Source organism: Salvia hispanica, chromosome 6 (genome assembly GCF_029641045.1).
Source record: "Salvia hispanica isolate PSC_SH4W2 chromosome 6, Shi_PSC_v1, whole genome shotgun sequence".
NCBI lineage: Eukaryota > Viridiplantae > Streptophyta > Magnoliopsida > Lamiales > Lamiaceae > Salvia > Salvia hispanica.
In genome coordinates, this window is record NC_142697.1 from 41,397,450 (window position 1) to 41,417,484 (window position 20,035).

A 20,035-nucleotide genomic window follows, 5' to 3' on the forward strand; every position below is an offset into this window, starting at 1 on the left:
GCTTAATTTCAACTCTTGATCATGTGATGAAGTTCAATGTTTATGTTAAGCCAAATTAGTCCATGATTCATCCCTTTTTTTCTCTTTTCAAATTAACATAACTATGTGTATATGTTATATATAACTTAAAGAGAAAAATCATACATTAGGCTCTTTAAGGTTTAACCACATTTCAAAATTTCACTTTTCAAATCAATATAGCTACACATGCAATGAAGAGATAGCTAAGCAAACAAACATTTATTGAAACAATTTATTTCACACAATCATGTCACACGCCAACTTCTGCCTTTTCATTCATGGTAATCAAGCCATAACTATCGAAACAAACTGTCAATTTTTTCGTATTTGAGTACTTTCCCTCCAACCAATACTTAGGGTTGGATCGATTCACAATAGTTACGAGATAAATAGGAAATAATTAGTGATTATTTTATAAAATAAGATAAAAATCATTATAAATTTCTTGTTTATTCAAAAATCAAAATATGTAAAATTAGGGCAGTGATAAGGATCTATGAAAAAAAAGGAGCAGTTAGATTTAGAAGAGGTACCCATTTTGCATTATTGCCAAATAAATGGTCCCCTGATCCCAGACAAGGGGTTGCTCAGAGTGGTCAGTGTTACATCCCTTTTACCATCACTATTCCATTTAATCAAAAATAGTATAGATTCAAATTTGCATAGTAATATAAGTGTCACACAAGAAAATACTTAATTATATCTATATGATATACTACATGCAAAAAATTATAAAACGTCAACATGATAATGGAACACATGAGTCATGTATAGCAAGAAAGTAAATGGTTTTATATAGCCAATAAATGACATATGTGACACACGGAATGAATTTAGATAACAAAAATAAACCATATAAAACCTCATCAAAATTTTCAAGAAAATATTGATTTAAATTCAAATGAATCTTGTTTTAATACTAACTTTTAAATAAATAAGCAAAAATATGTACAATTCATGAAATTATTAAAAATGCACATGTTTATGATAGTAGTACAATATATCATACGTATTATAACTAGGGGTGGCAAAATGGGTAGCGGGTAATGGGTAATTCCCATCTCGACCCGCTACCCGCCGGGTATTGGGTACCCACTACCCGACGATAACGGGAAACGTGGCGGGATCGGGTAATGCATTTTAGAGTTTTACGGGTAGCGGGTATACCCACTACCCGCGCGGGTATACCCGTTAGTCCCGATAATACCCGTTATTATTAGTATTAGTCATATTCCATCTTTTAATACTCCCTCCGTTCCATATTAATAGACGTGTTTCAAATAGTTAAAGTGGAGAAAAAAAAAGTAAATAGTTAAATAATAATAGCCTTATACGCACTCATTTTAAAAAATTAAAAATATATAGTTAGAATGGAGGAAAAATAAAGTAAGAGAGATAATAATGTAGAGAATAGTATTTCTATTATTATTTTTCCAAAATGAGTGAGAAAATGAAATGCCTCTATTAATGTGGAACAATGGAAGTACTTTATCTAAGAGTTCTTTTGAAACATTTATATATTCCAAAGAACATACAATTGAAAACTCACCGAACTAGCTATACAGTGTTCCCTAACTTTTATTCCCAATCTATTCAATGTTTACCATCGATATTAATAAAGTAAATTAGGGAACATTGACGGTTGTTATGGTTTTCAAATTTTTTATTAGGATTTCGGGTCGGGTACGGGTACCCGCAATGTCGGGTACGGGATACCCGACACGGGTATCGGGACAACAATTTGGCTAGAATCGGGTACGGGTACCCGACTTGTCGGGTACGGATACCCGCGGGTAACCCGTTTCGCCACCCCTAATTATAACTCCTTTCTTTAAATTAAGTATGTACTATTAGAGAATATATACTATATAGTGGGAAAAACCAATTTTGTAAACAAAATTTGTTGGTATATAGATTTGTTGGTTTCAAATTGAGTTTACACAAGAACTTTGCTACTATAGAGTACATTGCAACTTTAACATGATTTTGGAAAAAGTAATAGAAATTAAAATTACACAGAAAATAGAATGCACTATAGTGTTGAATGATATTTGCAATCAATTAGAAAATGAAGTTAGATATAGAAATGATTTGTCAAGGAACACAAAAGGGACCACTCTTAGAGCACATTAAGGATCGAAGATATATAGTTTGTGTGAGTGTGTGACAATTCATAGTTTCCAAAACTTGAGCTTAAAGTTTGGTCACACATTATGTCTAAACACTAAAGTCACACGATGTGGAAAAATCATGTTCAAGTCAAGGACTATGTAAAAACACTCACCACATATGATCAAAAGCACTTTAAAAAATTAACTTTTTTACTAAAGTACTTTCTCCTAATGTGAACCATATATAGTTAACCTTTTTTTTATTGATTAATTAATGCATATTGTTGAAAAATGCTAAATGTCACACTAGCTAGATTTTGGACTTCCCAATAACTGAAAGAGGAATTCTAGTATCACCAGTCCTAGGAAGGCTTAGATTCTTGACCTTACTCTCTATGGCCTTTTTGTTGTGCAGAGACAAATATTGGAGAAATACAAGAGGGACTTCTTCTACTTTAATGCTACTTTATTGAGGTTAATTATGGTGTGGGCTTTATTAATTAATGGTGTTCAGATATCTTTATAAAAATGATATAATTCATGGTTTTGCAGTCTTGCAGGTGCACTTCCCTTTCCCCTCTGCAATCTTTTGCATTATTGCATAGAAGCATTTAATCCTTCTTAATTACTTTCTTTTTCTCACCTTCAATTCTGATTAGTCTCTGCTAGGGTTCATACACACACATGATTACATAACACTTAATGCGACATAGGGATGATAAATCGAGCAGATTGAATCGTTATTGGGTCAACCTAATAATAACTGATCAACTCAATAAGGCCTAATTTGAACCCAAATTCTCAACATGAATACGAACCCAAGCCTAACTCAAACACAACACGATATAATATGGGTTGACATTATACGTTAAAAACCTGATTTCGTATCATGTCGAAAATTATGGTACTTGAAACACATTTATGTATATATAGACATAGGGTGTGTGTATATAAATGCATGTCTTTGTCAGTGGGCATGAGATGATATGATAACAAAACCTGCATCAACAGAAGCAGCAGTACAGTAAAGATAAGACAATTCTTCTTCACTGCTTCCATATTTAGAGATTGGTCAAATTCACTTCCTCTTGTGGAACCCTAAATTCACTCGCATGTCATTTCATTTCTATTTTTTGTTTCTTCCTTTCCCTTGTTTCCACATTCTTGCTTTTGTACTCATCAGCCCACCTAAATCGCGTTGGTAATAGAGAATCTTTGCTATCAGACACTTTGTTCTATCTCTTCAACCTTTTATTTCTTTCATCGTTTGGAATTTGGATATTAACATCCAACTCCTATTTATTCATGCCTTAAATTTGAGTCATCACTACACAAAATTCTTGTAATGATTTTTCACTTTGACTCTTGAGACCAGTAAGGCACCCGGAATTTTTGTTCAGGGAGTTCAACTAATTATAATTTTATAAATATATAAAAAGAAAATTATAATTAAACAAAAAATTATAGACTAAGTTGGTATAATACCACAACGTCTCTCATTTACTATTCCTTTAGGTTGGACAATAACTGAACTTGATTGGACAATAAACACCTACCTAAATTAAGAAATGTAAACAGAGTTTTGTTGAATTTGAACTTTCCCTATAGAAAATAATAAGTAGTACTAGGTACTATAATTAAAATATCTTTCTAATCTATGATAAGCTACAATAAACAATAATATAATGAAGCTTTCTTAATAAAATATACCCCGTTCATTAAAAGTATGAACTTTCTTTATTAGTCTATCTCTGGAAAAGTATATAATTTTGGAATAGTTAAACAACCATTACTCTACACATTTTTATTTACATCTTACTATATCATTACACTACTAATGATGTGAAACTCACTCTCCACAAACACTGCTTACACTACCATTTATCGCTCTCTTTTACTATATACATTAAAATCTGTGTCAAACTAAATGTTCATACTTCTCACTTCTCAGGGACGGAGGGAGTAAGTAACAAGTATATATTACTCACGATATCAAGTAGGAGTAATAATTTTTCACAGGGGAATAAAAACTACTCCTTGCATCTCACCGAAGAAGACCTATTTTCCTTTTTAGTTTAGCTCATCTCTTAATTTATTCGCTCCACTTAATAACAAAATTATAAAATTACATAAAATTTGAAACAGCCTAAGGAATGAGTAATCTTCCTTGCGGAGGGAGTACAATGTTTGCATATAAGTGAAAGTTGTAAGTATTGCTACTATTTTTTCATTGACGCATTATATTATTTACCGAAAAAGGAGATTAAAAACAAAGAGATGCAAAATGAATTCAAACTTGAATTTTTCTAGCAAATTACTGCTTACCTTTTTATTGTCTTGTTTTTAGATATTAACTCGTGCACGACAAGAATACCAAGTATGAACAGTGGGAAAGAAAAGGCTGAAAAAGAGAGGAAATAAAAAAAAGAGAGGGTAAAAGATTTATGTGTCATACACCATCCATAGTAACACCAAATTGTCTTTTACAAGAAGATAGAGTAATACTAATAATAAAGAGATGATGGGGATGGTGATCTTGATGGTGAGGTTACCAAATTTAATTATAGGACCCACTGTCCAGCCTATAAAATTCATATTCATTAAAACTGAAATGATACAAAAATTTACACATGTTTTTGGTAGTTACAAAATGCAAAACAGTGGGTTTATGAGAAGACACATCACACATTGCATTTATGCTAAGGCAATACATAGGCATGCGCAGGGTTGCAACTGTAGATGGATAACTACAACACACTGAGTGTGCTTCCCTTGCACTTTACTTCCCATACACATATCTCTCAACTATCATATCATATTCTACAAATACAATCTAAGTTCATGCATTATTCATATTTTCATTCCATCTTGATGCATGAAAATGAAATTCCACTCCACAATGGTGAAAATGTAAAGGGACCAGAGGAGACATAACAAGAATGAACTCCCATCAATTAAAAAACTGTGATTCAGATGTAAGCAAGGAATGTCACAACTCACAAGTAGCTATCACTAAGGTAGAAATCCATATAATGCTCAAGCCAGCTAATTTATTCATCATACTAAATGCATCCAACCGCACATTGTATGACACGTGGAGAATATCTACTGCTGTGTTTTATTTCGTGCATCTGCCTTCTGCGCAGATACTATACCTTACTCAAGTTTTTACTTATGCACAGCATACTTGAAACTGGACTTTGAGTAGAACAATAATGTAGGAGCATATATTCTCTAACAATCATTGAATAATTTTCCTCTAGTGAAAAATCTCATCAAGGTACAAGAGCAATCAAGCTTCTTCAACAACAATTCAGCAAATTATGAAGTCCTCAATGCAACATTGCAACTTAAACACTACTATCATCATGAGCTCTTCATTCATGATGTGAACAAATGAACTTATCACTTTGCCCTATCTCAGCATAACAACAAAATAACATAACTCAGTTGAAAACTTAACCAACAACAGTAGTCTGGGGAATAGAAGGCACGAGATAGTTATTAAAGAAGGCAGCAAACTTAATTGGGTCTAGCCGTCTAGGTAGGTGCAAAAAGGAAATGTATGCTATCTACCAAAAGTCATATGCCCAGCTGGGAGTTCACTGTGCAGGCTGTCTTACTTTTCTTCACTAAGCTTAAACTTAACTGACTACATTTTTTAATCATGAAGAACGCAGAGAACTATAATGTGCTGATTGTAGTAAATGATCGCCCAAATATATAAATTTCGAGATCTGTAATAATTTAAATTGCACAAAGCAAAAGCCCAATAAGGCAGATCTAACAATGATCATAGACATAAAACACATTGGAGCTGCAAAATACTCCTTTGAGGTGAGAATACATTATTGAGGAGACAACTCAGGTAAGAAAGTACATGTCATGAATACAACTTGTTCTTTTCAAGAAAATTATCTGGAGAGAGAAAACCAGCTGCATAAAACCAAGCTTACATTTAACCAGATCTTCAAGCAGGCAGATAGCAGTCACAGCTCACGAGCCTGTTACATAAAGAAAATGACCCCAAGACATTCAGACTTCAGAGTGATAACCCAGATCTTCCTAGTTTGTGAAAAAAGAAAGGTAGATGAAGAAGGCTATCAAATATGGAAATAGCAAGATAAATTTCTCAATGTGAAAATATGTAGTACAAATTTAGATTTGAATATTGATCAGGTAAAATGCTTAACTCCACCAATAAAGCAAGCCACGAATATGAGGAAATACTGCACAGTTATTGTGAAGTTTGTCACATCACCATAATCTAGTTTGATACTTTGATCTAATTCATTTTTAACTTACTTGTGCGCAAAATTTTGAACTGCAGCTGTAATTGTTAAATTGACAATTGTACTAAAAGCTATTCTCGCCATGTGGATAGAACTTCCAGTTAGGTGCTGTACTAAAAAGCTATTCTGGCCATGTGGATAGAACTTCCAGTTAGGTGCTTAAGTATACAAGTTACTCTAGAAAATGGATTAGGATACATTACAGTTTACAACAACTGACCGCTGATCAGGTTCTACATCATAGACAAAAAGGGTGGCCAACCTGTTGCAATTCTCAACTCTAAATTGGGTAGAAGATGTCATAAATCATTGTCTGGATAAGACTGGCAAGTACTTGTGAAAAATGAAGATCACAAATTATGTGCATGGAAATCAAGTGTTTGGTACAACATGATATACAAAGGCGATAAAAATATGACCTCCAAATCTTACTTCTACAAAACCAATTTTGTAGTATTATATTATCCTGGACAGTGGACACTGGACACCCTACAATAGGACCACTTTGAGTTCTTTACTTCTAAATTACACACCACTCATACCATAGACACAGTAACTTAGTAAAACAAATAAACAATGAAACTAGTGTAATGCAGGAAGTGCATTCAAAACGAATTTGGCAGCAAGGGCATTGCTCCAATAATGGATTACAGAATTAGAGATATGAGGAGGTGATGATAACACATGTCCAGTCAAAAGTGAACATTAATCTGAAATAACCTAATCAGGGGAGTTATAACCACACAATCCAGGTCTACAATTTGGGTAGTTAAAAGCTCATCATAATGAATAACTACAGCTTCTCCAACAAGAAGCTAGGTAATGATCTAAATTTTTGTATCTACAATCCTTAGGCCGCGTAAAGTATTAACAACATGTATTTTCATGAGCCACATTATAAGCTTCAATGCAGAAACACTGCTATCCAATGATATTCTCTATCACCCACATCTAAAATCTGAATACATGATACGACCAAACCGTTAACATAAGTGTCACAATCAATTAAGTGATGCAACACATATCATTTTAGAATTATCAAAACTTTACTTAGCCTGCGACATTTTCTGGCACCTCCAGTCATACACTGGGATGCATATTTACATCGTCAGAAACATGGAATTCTTTTAACTTCACAATCAATCAGCTATAACAGGACGCAGATCGTGCAAGACCAACTCAGATGAACGCATTACAACATAATTAAGTTTCGTAACCAAAATCCCCAATCTCCATACCATCAGAAGAAGTATCAGCAGATAAATCATAATCATGATCCAAAACAGGAGACAGAACATCCATTTTCAACTAATCTTATTGAATCAATACCTCATCCCAAAACAAATAGGCAAAGACACGAAATATTCTTCCCAGGTAAATATACAAATAGAAGAACAAAATCCATACCAGCATTCTACTTCTGGTATCCGCCGCCGATGGCATTTTGGTCCTCGATAACCGTCGCAGTCAGGTACGGCTGCGGCAACTCACTCAGATCGAACGTCTTTCCCTTCTTCATCCGCTCCACGTCAGCCTTCTTCAAAAATGTGTGCTTAATCGGGGGGCGGTTGCGGCGCTGATCTCGGCTGAAATACTTGATGTCGTAAACAGTTTCGGGGAGAGAGTTGGGCACGATGGCCTTGCCGGGGACGGTGGCGGGGCAGTAAACCCGGTAGTCCGTCGCCTTGGGGATGGCGTGCTGGTATTCAGGGTGGGCGACGGGGCCGGTATACTCCCATGGCTTCTTGATGTAACGGCGGAGGGTTTGGAATAGGGATTTCGCAGCGGACGCCATTGATCGATTTGGGGATTTTCTTTCTATTGCAGCTCAGAAATTACTGTGTGCTAATAATAATAAATCAATCTTCAAAAACGTAATTTTGAAAATAGAGTCGCCACCAGTTTACAACGACTCTGATTTTAAATCCATATCTAATTATTCATTTATCTTACATATATCAATTTTACTATATTAAATCCATGTCTAATTTTTAATCAATCGCAATTTTAGATAAACAATTTAGCAAACAAATCCTCGACAATATCACATTATAATCTAATAAACAAATCCGTAATCAGATATTCACTTCAGAATGGACTCTTTTATCTAAAATAATACTAACTCTGTCCCTGAAAATTTGATACATATTATCATTTCGGTCCGTCCCTGAAAATTTGATACATTTCACTTTTACCATTTTTGCTAGTGGACCTCATATTCCACTAACTCATTCCTACTCACATTTAATTATAAAACTAATACTTTAAAAGTAGGACCCACATCCTACCAACTTTTTCAACTCACTTTCCATTACATTTCTTAAAACCCGTGTCGGGTCAAAGTGTAGCAAATTTTCGGGTCAACTCACTTTCCATTACAGTAAAATTATATTTACTTTTGTTCATTTTTTTCTAAATAAAAACTTTTATTTCAAAAATTTATTTCTCTCAAATAAGGAGAATCTTTTTTTACTTATCTATCTTATTTTACCAATTTTATATTAAAATTTGTGTCGTTCCAAAAGTTCCTATTTTCAGAAACGGAGGAAGTGTTTGATTTCTAATCATCTAATTGTAGTATGAAATATTTCATCTAAAGAAAATTTACAAAAAAGGATGATTCTATTTTTAATAAGAAACTATAATTTCATTTTTTGATCAATTATAATTCTTAAAAATAATTTATTACAATTATATTTTTAAAGAAAACATAGTTTACTCTGACCTATTGAAATTCTGAGTAATATTATATTATTATAATTATTTTATTTTGTAGCAGTAATAGTTTAGTTGTTATAGTAATGTATTGATTATAGAACTGTAATCATCTTCCATAATTAAGCAGTGATTGAATTAAAAAAAAAAATTCTCCCTAATCTTTTTGTCATAGCGATTGAGTTCTTAGCTCCAATATCCAGCTAAATTCTCAAGAGTCGTTCTCATCCTGACATTCATAACTTGAAAGTTGTACCTATCCTGACAACATAGTTGTTAAACTTTGTCAATAGTATCATCAAGTCAAGCTATGCCACCCGTTATGGTAACTTACACCCACTTCAGCGACACACAACAACCCAAGAATCACTTTCACAATTTTATTGCACACAATTGTCGATGATTACAACCACAACGAACCGAGTGATGCGGATGCAGGGAAAACTATCAATCAATTGCAGCTCAAGAGACTAATATGAAATTGAACTCTTTCTTGTTCAATGAAGAGCCTTGATCAATTGCAACCCAGGAAACTGAGACAATTCATTTTAGTTCAATGATGATATGATCAAAAACTCATCAAGAAAACAACAATGCTCTTTCATTGTAGAACCAACTCCTCGTGTGATGGATGAACCTAAGCATCGCACTGAATGTGTCTCACGGATTTTTTAAGGAATATTTCAATGATATGTAACATTTGGGTTCCAAACCTTGTGGTCAAGGTTTATTTTAAGTGAGAAAATATGATAAATGGAAGGAGCCCATCAACTCCCACGTTCAAAAAAGGTGATAGAAAAATGGTTTAAATATAATTTATTAGAGGTAGTTAGTTTAGCATAAGCGTCAGTGGTATTGAATGATCATTCGTATTTTTTTTAAAGGGGTAACTGGCTAACTGCTTTTAAAGTCACAAACTTTCCATGAATTCCGTTTTCCTACGAACTTTAAAAACTTCGTGTAATGTCACGAACTTTATTGTCGATTGCCATTTTCCCATGTCAGGTTTTCCGGTCTGATTCAAACTGTTCGTTGCCTATTAAGACAATGTCAAAATTCTTTTATCTTACTATCGTTATCTTCTTCTTTGAAATAGCTTCGCGTGGGTACCACCCTCTACGCCTCAATCGGAGCTCGGACGAAGAAGTTATGGGAACTTTTTAAAGTTCGTGGGAAAAATCGGAATTCATGGAAAGTTTATGACTTTAAAAACAGTTACTCCTTTTTTAAAATACTACAATAATCTTATGCAACTAACTAGGCAATGAATGATATCTATACTTTTCTCTTAGTTTATCATTTTTCCACAGTCAAACTCTTAGATCCATTGTGTGATGAAACTTTAGGATTTTTTTCTAATCCCAACATCTTTGATTGTTTACCTTCATCGCATGCTCTCTTTAGACATCATAAACGATGAATATACTAAGTACTGATTAAGTACTAAATACATACTAAAGTCTTATAGCCTGCATAGGGTGATAATGCGTCCAAAGAGACCATCTCGACTAAAAATATAGTACTATTATGACATTGAATAAAATTATTAAATAATCGAGTTTAACCAATCTTGGCACTATAAGAGATCACTTTTTATTTCGTAATCTAAATAAATATCCAGCTAATTGAAATAATTGATTATTTTTTCCTAGTCCATCTAACTTAATCTTTGTGGATTAAACAATTATATTTTTCGTCACTACGAGAAAATATGTATATAAACGTTTAATTGAGCACAAATTATAGCGAGTAATTTTACAACTCTGCTGGATTCTTCTGTTACTCTTTGCTCACGATCGCTCCGTAGATCTCTCTCTTTCTCTCTCCACATCCAATTGATCAGGTACTCAATCGCATTCAATTAATTTGATCATGTCGACACCGCTATCTACGTGTTTTACTGCTTTTCCTAGTTAAGCGTGATCAGTGATGTACTCGACGCTATTTTCTCTCCGGCTTTAAATGATGCCAAATGTGTGATTGTGTGAATAGATTGTTGACGATTCCCGCATTTTGCGGCGGCTTTTGATTCCGAGGTTGTATCGAATCCCGTCACGGCCAGATCTGATGGTAGAATTAGTGAAGAACTGATAATAGGCTAGGTTGCATTGTTGGGGTTTTGGGGGTTTATGTCAACATTGCTGCCTAATAGACTGCATTTTAGGCATTGTGTGGGTTTATAGGGTTTTTTTGGGATAAGTTGATCCTTTTAATTGTTTGTGGTTGTTATAGACTAATGTTTACTGATTTATGGTTGTGGTATCTGGTTGAATTGGTTTTGTGCCGCTCATCATTGGTGTAGCATAATCTCAACTCTTGGCATTTTGGTTTTTAATGTTGTTTTGAGAGTGTTGAGGCTTTTTTGCTTCTACCTCTTTGTTTTAATGGGTTTTAGGTTTATTGAAACCTTTTTGTGTACATCACTGTGCATCAGTGCTCAAGAAATTACAAATACTTTGTCGAGGATTATTCAAGGTGTGAGTTTACACAAAACGGGCCCAATACTACTTTTCTGAAGTGAACTGCTTGCTCCTTGAAGCTCAATGGGTTAGTACTAAAAACCAAACGTGTTGGACATATTTCACCCCTGTGATAATGTTTCATTCACTTCCTCTTTCATTCTCGGGTTATGTTAGAATCATTGGTCTATTGCGAGTCTTATTCCAGATAGAGTCAGAGTGGTTGCCTACTACGTTTGCCTAAAGGATTATTTATAGCTGAGAAGACGGCCCTATAGAATTGTCATATGCTTGTACTAGGAGTGATATATTGGTAAATCTTGTACTCCCTCAATCCATTGTAGCCGATTCATATTCATTTTTTGGTCTCCCCACATAATTGAGGCATCTCCCTTTATCGCAAAATTCTACACACTCAATCTCTCTTACTTTGTTGTCTCTTCTTCTTTGTGCTCTCTTCAATGATCTATTTGATTCTTTGTTCATATCTCTTCTCTTATGTACTTCATTATCTCTTCGCTTATCTACTTTATTATCTATTCACTCATCTACTTTATTATCTCCTACTTTATTTTCTTTCCACTCAACTCACTAAACACCTATTCATTAATCTTCGCTCCCAAAAGAAATGCCTCAACTATGGCTGGACGGAGGGAGTACTATATACACAGTGAATGAATGCTAAAAACTCCCTTGAAATTGTGGTGATATGTATCAGCTTGTGAACTTTAGCTTCATTTAGATTGAATATGGTTCACTGCTAAGGAATTTAATTTTTGATTGAATCTTATGTTTCATTCGTATCGACGACAATGGTAGATGTACTACTAGATTGGGGTGAATTCCCAATATCATTAAAATAATTTCACTAATAATGGTTAAATCATCTCATAAATTGAGCATAAAAAAGGGATCGTGCTTTCTATGGATTATTTTTACTTTTAAATGGACAACGGTCATGTTATTTGAATTTTAACAGATAAGCATTAAGTCATTGCCTAGCTGTTCAAGGCTACTGGGTTTCCCCTCGCTTTCATAAAAAATCTCTCCCTCTGGCCTCTGTCTATATATACACACAGTTGCTCACTTTTTCTCATCTGGCACACGCAAACACAAACACCCATCCATCCATCCATCTCTCTCTCTCTAACACACGCATTCAGTCGCCCACCCACATCCAATCGGATCCTCCCTTCCGGCCCTCCCAAAAATTTCCAATTTTTTTTCAATAACCCGGTAGTGATTTTATTTATTCGAACTACTTTTTTCGAGATTGCTATTTATTTGCTGTATTCGTCTTCTTTTTCAGAATAAAAGGGGATACATGTGAATCATTTACTTCTGTCTTTCAAATTATTGGAAATATGTGCTTTTTTTGGAACCAAGAGATTATAATTCTGCTATTTTGTTTATCAGATTACTTTAATGGTTAGATTCTCTGATGGAATAAGGAAAAACTGAGGGTTTTGTTTCCATTGTTGGATTTGGAGTTTTATGCAAATATTGATGCATACAATGGAACATTTTGCTAAATTCTGAAGATTAATCATTCTGTGTTTGTAGAAAATTTTCAAAAGTGTCTACTGTTCATTGTTATTAAATATTAGAACGTTTATCTCAATTTTCCGTGTTCTTATGATTTATTTGTTTTGCTAGATGATTAGGACGTTTGTGTTTATATGATACCGCAGCCAGTAATTATTGACGACTTATGCTCATTTTATCATTGGGATTTGGGTTTATATTTGTCGTGGTGGGTAGTTAGATCTTTTTGTGGTTGTTAATATTTTCTTCGATGGGCTTCTTGATTTCAAAAACTGTATGGTTATATTGGACCATCATTCTTTGTTTTAGAAATTCTCAATAAAACCAGGAAATATTTCTTGCACACATTACGTGTAACAAAACGTAACAGCCTATAGTAAGTCAACTAATGGCAAAGGAATCTATTTCAGCATTTGTAGGCTCTAATATCTGATTAGCTAACTCATAAAATGTTGATTTCATATTAATTAAAAACCAGATAGGAGTTGTCTCAGGCTTCCTTTTCTTATTCTTCTCTTTTCCCACTTTGTGTGTGAACGAGTCCAAAACTCCAAATACATTTTAAGATTGACTCCAGCTTCTGGCAGGAATGGCTGCACAAAGTGTGAGTCCTCCCCCAACTCCAAGTGCTGAAGTGATTGGAAATGCTTTTGTGGATCAGTATTACCATATTCTCCACCACTCTCCTGAATTGGTCTTCAGATTTTACCATGATACAAGTTTACTGAGTAGACCAGAGCCTGATGGCCATATGACCACTGTGACAACGATGAAAGTGAGTATGACAATTTTACAGAATACTTATTTATCCTTAAAGTAATTATTTTCATTGTTAATAGTATTCTAATATGAATACATTTCCTCTTTTATTTTACATTTTCTGAAATTTATATGGGACACTTTTCTCGGTGTGCTAGGAGTGTGACACTTGTCATGCAATAAATATGTTGCAACTCATCTCTGTACATGCCATATCCAAATATAATTTTACATTGAGCGTTATTATGGAATTATATTTACTAACTAGGCCATGTTTTTTGTCTTCCTTTTGAGTGGGAGGTGAGGCACGGGATCATCAAAGCATGCTTTTGCTTCAAATCTAGATTAGGTGACATATAGTTGGGAGTATGGGGATAGGTAAGAGTTGCCAAATAAGAGCTAGACCAGAACCGAGATGGAGTAATCTCAACATCAAGAAAACAAATATGTCTACATACAAACATCTTAGTAGGGTTAACTTGTGCATTTTTATATGTGATGAATTGAAAAGACTCGGCTGAGTCTTTCTTTATTAGTAGTGTCTTTTGTCCATGTTGTATTGTGATGATGTATATAGGGTTACTTGAAAAAAACACGAACCCTGGATCAATTTGGATTCATGCATGAGCTTTTTAAATGTTATTGGTACATCAAGCCCTCATTCCAAGACTGACTCCTGCTTCTGCTACTTGTATATAGCTGTATCCTGCCATTGGCTGCAGGAGTTGCAACCATAACTGACTCCCTGTCCTCCATGATCCATCCCATCTTTCCCCTAAATCAGTTTCGTCATTCAGTGCTAGAATTTCAAATTCTAATTGCAAAACCTAACCCTGACCTCTATGGTCCTCCCTCAATCATTTCACTAGTAGTCACTAGTCACTCTAGCCATGACTATGGTTACATATACACCTATCAAAAAATTCGATGCCGATTAGGTCGTCCGATGGCTGATCAAATTCAACATGCATATTCATCTGTGTCGCTCTTTATAATAATTAAAGAACAAAAAGTAAAAGTTTTAGGTAAACTGGTAAGCAGCTGCTACTAAGTTTGTGCTTTAATTTTTTGAAAAAACAACCCAATATACTTGTAGCTAAGATCTCCCCAAGGTATACTAGAAATGTAAATTTCTCCAAAGTTATATGTGGGTGTGGGTATTATATGCTAATAGCTATAATTAATCAAATTTTTGTTGACACCAAGTATTCTATAAACTGTTACTTTAGCCATACTTTGACCAGTTATGTGAATGTATAGCTAATTTATGATGTTGATCGACATTAACTAATGTTATTGCAACATATTTTATATCAATTACTTATCATCAATAGTATTAACTAAAAAAAACCAATGAAATCAAACAATCTATTACTAGAACGCGAATTCCAAATATTTTTTTTCCATGCTTGTTGTCTTCAGTTATGATGCCTTTTCTGTTCCTGGAATATTAAAATGCTAGATTAGAATCTTGGCATCAATTTAAATGGCCTCCCTCTCTCTCACCCTATAATAATAATCATGACAAACCCATTTTTCCAAACGTCAAGGAACCCCTTCGAGTTCAGGCGGGCAACAGTGTTCTTTCGATTAGCCTTTCTTCTTTCCTTTTGGATTTAATCATTAGTTTTCTATAATAGTGTAATGTGGAGAACAAGTTTTCATGTTTTATTTTCATACAACTATTTTTTCTTTCCTTTGGGAGAAATTTATCATTGTGGTTGCCATACGCCATGGGCCACGGTCATCAGGGCGCACTGTCTGTATGTGTGATTTTTTGATTTTTGGGGTTAAATTTCTTGAACATATATTGATGATTATCATGATATATAATTATATTAGATCTACACGGAACGGAAGCCCCATCAGTTTATTTTGACTGGCATCAAAATTGGCTATGGTTTTGCTTTTCAGTACCAAATATAATTTTTGAAACATAGAGAACTGGAACTTTTAGCTAATATACATATATATACAGTTTTGTTTTAAAGTTAATTAGTGCCCATTTGAACTACTATCAGGTTTATTTCACGTGAAGAAGTCAACCTACTTAAGTTTATTTCACAATTTTATGCAAATTATATAAACAATCTTCTGTTTTCTTGTTATACCAGAGCATCAATGATAAAATATGCTCCTTGAACTACAAGAACTACAAGGCAGAGATAAAGACTGCTAATTCACAGGATTCTTATAAGGATGGAGTAATTGTCCTAGTGACTGGCTGCTTGACCGGAAAGGACGGCCTAAGAAGGAAATTCACGCAAACCTTTTTTCTTGCTCCTCAAGACAAAGGATACTATGTTTTAAATGATATTTTTAGGTATGTAGATGAAAGTGGATCAGACATGGTTCCGGTGGTGGAGGACATTGGAGTTCAAGAGACACCGTCAAATTCTTTGGGGCCAAATGCAGGTTGGCTTTATAATTGCTTCTTTTGTTTTTCATGATTATCAATAGATTTGCCTTTGCCTTATCATCGTGTTCATTTGTTCCTTAGAACCTGCTGAAGTTGTTGAACCCCCCCGTACAAACCATGCATCTTCCGTAATGCCTCAAGTTGAGATTAATGAGGGGGTAGTTGATGGTGAAGTGAGTAATGAAGGGGTAGTTGATGGTGAAGTGATTAATGAGGGGGTAGTTGATGGTGAAGTGATTAATGAGGTTGTAGTTGATGATGAAGTGGTTAATGGGGGATATGATGGGAATGCCGTTAATGATACTGATAAAATGGCAGACCCTCGTGTGAATGAGAATCATGTACTGGAGGCTGCAGAATCACTTCCTTGCTCACCCCAGGAGGACGCTCCAAAGAAATCATATGCTTCTATTGTTAGTTCGCAGACAAAAAAGGGTCCTATCAAAGTTTATGTTCCTACTAACACATCAAAAGTAGTTTTACCAAAAATAGAAAAGCAGCCAGTCAACACAGCAGAGCATCCTGCTCCTGAATCTCCAAGTCCTATTGCACCCACTAATGCATCGGAAAGTCGAGATACTCAGGACGAAGGTATTCTTTTTTATCTGGTATTTTTCATATTAGATGAATGACTGAGCACTAAGAAACTTGACTTAAATTATTAGCATAAGAAAAAAGCAAAACCTTCTCTAAGATGTATGATAGGTTAGGGACGTCTACAAATATTTCTGTTCATGGCCCCTCCTTATCTCTGCACCAGCTTATTTGTTTTTTGTTTGTTATTTCTTACAGTTGAGGGCCACTCCGTATATATCCGCAATTTGCCTCTGAGTGTTACAGCTTCTCAGCTTGAATCTGAATTTCAGAAATTCGGAGCTATTAAACCACATGGGGTCCAAGTCAGGAGTAACAAGGTTAGTATTACTGCTAGTTGTTCTGCATTCTTCAACGCGAATATTATATTGATATCGACTCTACATCTCTCCTCTAGCAACAACAAGGTTTCTGTTTCGGCTTTGTTGAATTTCAAGAGTTTAGCTCCATGCAAAGTGCAATTAAGGTACACGATCTTCAAATTATGTCCTCTTCTTCTCTTTCCTTTTTCTTTTCTTCTTCTACGTTTAGCGATCACCATATGACATAGCCAACACTTGTGAGGGAGCGACCAATCTGGTATTGTTTAAAGTAACTTGGGAGTGAAATGCCACTTTGACTTTGCTGTTCCTTTCAGGAAGTTCTCTCATCATCATGGTCATCTTGTAATTCTTAGTATCTCATTATCATGGATTAAACTATTTAAAAGGATATGCAGTCACTTGATGGGATCTTTGAGTTGGATACAATCTCTATTGACTCTAGAAAACATAAACCCACTCTGTTAGGAAATTTGGACTCAGCAATATGCTTCTAATACTGAAATGAATGGCATAGCCCCCTTATATAATTCCCATGGTACCTTGTTTATACATTTATTCATGTGCTGGAGCCACCCACTTGTATGGGCACCCTTACAGTGCAATAGGTAATAGGTTGGTATGATGAAGTCGCATTCTGGTAAATAGACGAGTGATGGCATTTTTATTTTGATGTAAGAGATACGAAGCAAGTTGAAACATTAATTTTCTTATGCTGTATGCTACTTTTCTGTGAGTGGCTGCATTTGTGAGATGTTACTGATGCTTGCCTCCAATGTCAACATAATGAACTCCATGTAGACCTTGAGCTGAACAAAAAATGTTGAAAATTTGTTGATATATTTTCTTATAGATTGTCATAAATTATGTTTTGAACTATGTTCCTATTTTACATTATAGTATAATTACCTCTGTTCTTCAGGCTTCTCCGATAACTATTGGTGATCGCCAAGCTGTTGTGGAAATAAAGAGGACAACCACCCGAGGTTAGTAAGAGCCTAACTTTCACCATCTCTATTCCTTGAAATATGCAGACTTCAATTTTAGATAGAGTCAATTATTTCCACAAACTATTTTCTTTGAGAGAATCATTCTTCTGACATTGCCGTTGGTTCTGCACAGTTGGTGGTGGGAGGGGTCGATTTACTCCTTCACGTGGAGGATATCGTAACGATGGGTTCAGGAGTCGTGGAAATTACAATGGCGGACGGACCTATGTCAGAAGCGATAGCTTAAGAGGCCGTGGAAACTTTAGTAGTGGGCGCAGTGGAGATCTCTATCAGCAAGGAAGAGGAGGGAGGGGCGGTCGTCGTTCCAGCCCAACACAGAATACTGCTTCAGCATAAGATCCGTGGATGTTGGAGGCAATTTTGACAGAGGTGTGATACCTGAACATCAATGTGTTTTAATCCTGGCAGCAATATCAAATTTTTCTCCTTGCTCAAAAGTTAAGATTAGAGGGGTTTGCCTTAGATTATCGGAATGGGTATTAAGTGTAGTAGTATCAGTTTTAAATCTTAGTACCTTTTATCTTTTTTTTTCCCTCTTTTGCAACAGAATTTTGTCTATAGTAGAGGGGATTCTTGCAGCCTAGAGGAATGTAGTATGAAATGACTATGATATCTTTATCTTTGGGGAAAAATGAAAATTGGTTTTATTGTCAGTGTTATGTGAATGTTGCTGATTTTTTACCAGTCTCTTTTTTTATATAGTAGTTTATGGAGTATTTATTCTTATCGGCAAGTAAATATAAATTTTTAAAGGTCGCGCCACGATGGACTCGAACTCGTGACCATTGGTGAAGGTCACGAACATTAACCACTATCTTTCTCTCTTATTTCATGTGGGTCGTTCTCCTTTAGACGTGTAGTATATCAATATATACGTTTCACGTTAATATAGTTCACGAAAATAATCATGTTTTTTTCATTTTTTTATCTTCTCAAGGAAAATAGTCATGTTATTCCGCTTTTTACCATGCATTAACATTAAAAAATTTTATTTATTATAAATTCTTTCTTTTTAATAAGATGAATTTTATTTTTTATTAAAAATATTTTAATTATTATTTCTCTTTTTTTTAATTTAATAATTTTGCATTAAATTGGTGAATTCTACACCTTTGACAATTTTTTTCTAAAGGATAGTTAGAAAATTTCAATTCCACGTTCTAGATGATGTGGATATCCTAAGTTTTGAATGTTGCATTCTTTCAAGAATATATAGAATAGTGAACTATACTAATAGTCGCTGATCTTGTCGAAAAATACACCAATGATCCCTAAATTTTTTTTATATCATTTTTGGTACGATAAAACTAAAGTAACACTAGGCACCACTAGTGTGAATATTTAAAGTTTTAGAGCATTTTGGACCTTTCTATTCTCTTTTTATTTTTTTTCATTTTTTCTTCCATCACCATTTTCTTTTGTAAACATAATTATACTTTCATTTAAAAGATATTTGATGCTTTATGATTTCAAAAATTTTAAATAAGAAACTAAATGTTTTAAGTATGCTTTATTTATTTTTTAAATTAAATATTATTTATTATACAGCTTAATCTGTATGTTTGCAAAAAAAATTTATAATTTAATTGTAACATTTTTTAATATAAATATTAAAGCGAATTATAGAAAATTCTTTGTGGGATTTATTTTTACTTAAAAAGTTTACTTCAATTTTTTAAATTTGAGAAGAAAAAAATACTATAGTGAATAGTAATTTTTTATTTAAAAAATGTTACTTAAATATTTAAATGTTACTATACTTAAGTAAAAAATAAATATTTTAATTACGT

The 20,035-nt window shown here is 34.2% G+C and overlaps 2 protein-coding genes across 5 annotated transcripts; one reads left to right on the plus strand and one right to left on the minus strand.

Annotated features, from left to right (window-relative positions):
- Window positions 1-5,830: 5,830 nt before the first annotated feature.
- On the minus strand, window positions 5,831-8,259 carry LOC125203630 (furry). 2 transcript variants are annotated; one of them, XM_048102021.2, is made up of 2 exons: window positions 7,832-8,259; window positions 5,831-6,197 (listed from the first exon to the last, which is right to left on the minus strand). In XM_048102021.2, the coding sequence occupies exon 1, from the start codon at window positions 8,217-8,219 to the stop codon at window positions 7,839-7,841; it is 381 nt and encodes a 126-aa protein (XP_047957978.1). In that variant the 5' UTR covers window positions 8,220-8,259; the 3' UTR covers window positions 5,831-6,197; window positions 7,832-7,838. The 2 variants fall into 2 exon arrangements, with proteins under 2 accessions (XP_047957978.1, XP_047957977.1); XM_048102020.2 differs by having other exon boundaries at window positions 5,831-6,136; window positions 7,832-8,258.
- A 2,566-nt stretch (window positions 8,260-10,825) lies between these two features.
- Window positions 10,826-18,898, plus strand: LOC125203380 (nuclear transport factor 2-like). 3 transcript variants are annotated; one of them, XM_048101713.2, is made up of 9 exons: window positions 10,884-10,982; window positions 11,574-11,686; window positions 13,731-13,918; window positions 16,017-16,317; window positions 16,403-16,912; window positions 17,114-17,235; window positions 17,313-17,381; window positions 18,158-18,221; window positions 18,358-18,898. In XM_048101713.2, the coding sequence occupies exons 2-9, from the start codon at window positions 11,683-11,685 to the stop codon at window positions 18,579-18,581; spliced, it is 1,482 nt and encodes a 493-aa protein (XP_047957670.1). In that variant the 5' UTR covers window positions 10,884-10,982; window positions 11,574-11,682; the 3' UTR covers window positions 18,582-18,898. The 3 variants fall into 3 exon arrangements, with proteins under 3 accessions (XP_047957671.1, XP_088918102.1, XP_047957670.1); XM_048101714.2 differs by lacking the exon at window positions 11,574-11,686 and having other exon boundaries at window positions 10,826-10,982; XM_089061976.1 differs by lacking the exon at window positions 11,574-11,686 and having other exon boundaries at window positions 10,883-10,982; window positions 13,721-13,918.
- The last annotated feature ends 1,137 nt before the right edge of the window (window positions 18,899-20,035 follow it).